The sequence below is a fragment of the Rutidosis leptorrhynchoides genome, chromosome 1 (genome assembly GCF_046630445.1).
Source record: "Rutidosis leptorrhynchoides isolate AG116_Rl617_1_P2 chromosome 1, CSIRO_AGI_Rlap_v1, whole genome shotgun sequence".
Taxonomy (NCBI): domain Eukaryota; kingdom Viridiplantae; phylum Streptophyta; class Magnoliopsida; order Asterales; family Asteraceae; genus Rutidosis; species Rutidosis leptorrhynchoides.
This window is the reverse complement of record NC_092333.1, coordinates 172142394-172144455: the sequence shown is the minus strand read 5'-3', so window position 1 is coordinate 172144455 and position 2062 is coordinate 172142394. Positions and strand designations below refer to the sequence as shown.

The following is a 2062-nucleotide window of genomic DNA, read 5'->3' as shown; positions in this document are numbered from 1 at the left end:
ATATGCGAGTTCATTTTCTTCAGATGAGAGATTCTGCAAAGTTTGCCACACGGTATCAAATATCTATGCACAAAATTTCAGCAGCTATTAGCATAATCCATCTAACAAATGTATATAACAAAGGAATAATGTATTAAGTGACATGCTTACCAAACCTCAAACCTACCAATAAAGATAACACACAAACAGTACAAGTCATTAAAAAAACACATCATATACATAATTAGACCAACAGAGTACACTTTTATCTAAAAACAAACCTATTTATCATCTAATATTGTTTCTAATTATATCAACGCGGCTTATTAGCCCGAACGATGGCTACTTTGAGCACTTTTTCCGCCTCATTTATCATCTCAAAAGTACACACGTCATCCACAGCCAGATGCTCGTCGTTACAAAATTTATTCCAGTTTTGACCAGACAGTCTACCAATTTTCTCGTACTCCTTGCATTGAATTAAACCCCAGTTTCTCCCATCAGACGTCTGAAGTAAGCAGTCTCCACACTTGTTTTCACCAGTCAAATATTTTTTGCAAAACTCAATAGGTACAGGCTGATACAAGACGAAAAAAAATAGTATCATATGGTAACAAAAGATTAATAAAATATAAATAATCGTGATTCGAAATTGAGAATCGTTACCAATCCATGAGACTTTAAAGATGAAATAGTTACTCTGGCAGACCAAAAACTGCTGTCTGATTTATATGGGCTGATTCGTGACCTCTTTTTACGTGGTGACTCAGTCTTCACTGCTCCACCTATATATTTAAAGAGAACTAAGAGCTTGTTTACTTTCCCTTAATGATCTGTTTCTATTCGGCTTTCAGTAAGTAAAATTGTTGTTTCTTTGTCACTTAATCTGTCACTAATCTGAAAATTGGTCTGTTTCTAGGAGACATAGAATCAGACACCCCTCCCCAAACCCCTCCCCAAACAGAGACAAATTAAAACAGGATTTAATACAGAAAAAAAGTACACAGCCCCTAAGAGGGTTGGTTAAAAAGGGATAGTGATGTGTTCTGCTAACACGCAAGCTTGCACGTGTATAAAATTCAAGTTCAAAACAAAAACATGCTTTTTCTTTAGTGTGCTGGTAAAAGCCTAGAAATATATATGTTATCTTGTACAATATAGTATTCCAAATCGTTAGTAAGAAGCTTGCCTTTTGTTTCTTGAACATTGGGTTTTTTTTGCCGAATGGGTTGATCGATTTCTTTTTCCAAGTGGGAGTTAATGAATGGAACGTAAGTTATCTCACAACTGTTTTGGTCAAATATTCGAATACGAAAATTGGAACTTCCCTGATGTTCAAAGAGTAATAAATGTCCAGTCTTTATATGGTAATGCTCAGCGAATTCTGGCCAACCTTTTTGTAGCAAAAGATGGCCATAAGTCGAGTTCGTCCAACCGATAGGCCACTTCTTGTTATCTGAAACCATTAGTATTATGTTTTCGTTCGACTGAATCTGCTTCAGATGTTCTTTATTAAACTCAATGGGAATTCTCTGATTGTAAGGAAATATATTTATTATGAAACTATAAAAAACGAATAAATAATAAATAAAATGGATAATTTGATGATGGTAAATAGACCGAGTAAGCAAAAAAGGGAACTTACAAGGCTGTCTTGGGTGAGGTTGTCGTAGGCGACGAATACGTAGAAGTTAAGTAGCTTTGGCATTGTGAAGGTAGACTACTATGATGATTAGCAAGTCAATCTGGCTTCCTTCGAGTCTTGGACTAAATTTTTGATTACTACAAAAATGATAGAAAAGGATCAACAACAGATTACAAATTGGTTTAGTATGTATGGAACCTATATAAAAGATTAGTAAATTAATTATTGGCTGTTTATAGAGAAATCAAAAATAATTTTCTCACTATAGAACTATAGCACATAAGTTCATTGTAAACAGTAATAACCAATAGCAGTATGACATGATAAATTAGCCATTGTAAGAAATCACCAAATTAAGATGAATTTCAATTTTCTGGTTTTAAATGGTCATAGGGTGTAAGTTTCACAATATAGATGAATATAACAAACAAAAGTGAA

General features: G+C 33.9%; 1 protein-coding gene across 1 annotated transcript; it reads right to left on the bottom strand.

The window, feature by feature from the left end:
* Positions 1-292: 292 nt before the first annotated feature.
* Positions 293-1687, bottom strand: LOC139891745 (B3 domain-containing protein REM9-like). Its single transcript, XM_071874731.1, has 4 exons — positions 1625-1687; positions 1169-1511; positions 646-764; positions 293-556 (listed from the first exon to the last, which is right to left on the bottom strand). The coding sequence occupies exons 1-4, from the start codon at positions 1685-1687 to the stop codon at positions 293-295; spliced, it is 789 nt and encodes a 262-aa protein (XP_071730832.1).
* Between the last annotated feature and the right edge of the window lie 375 nt (positions 1688-2062).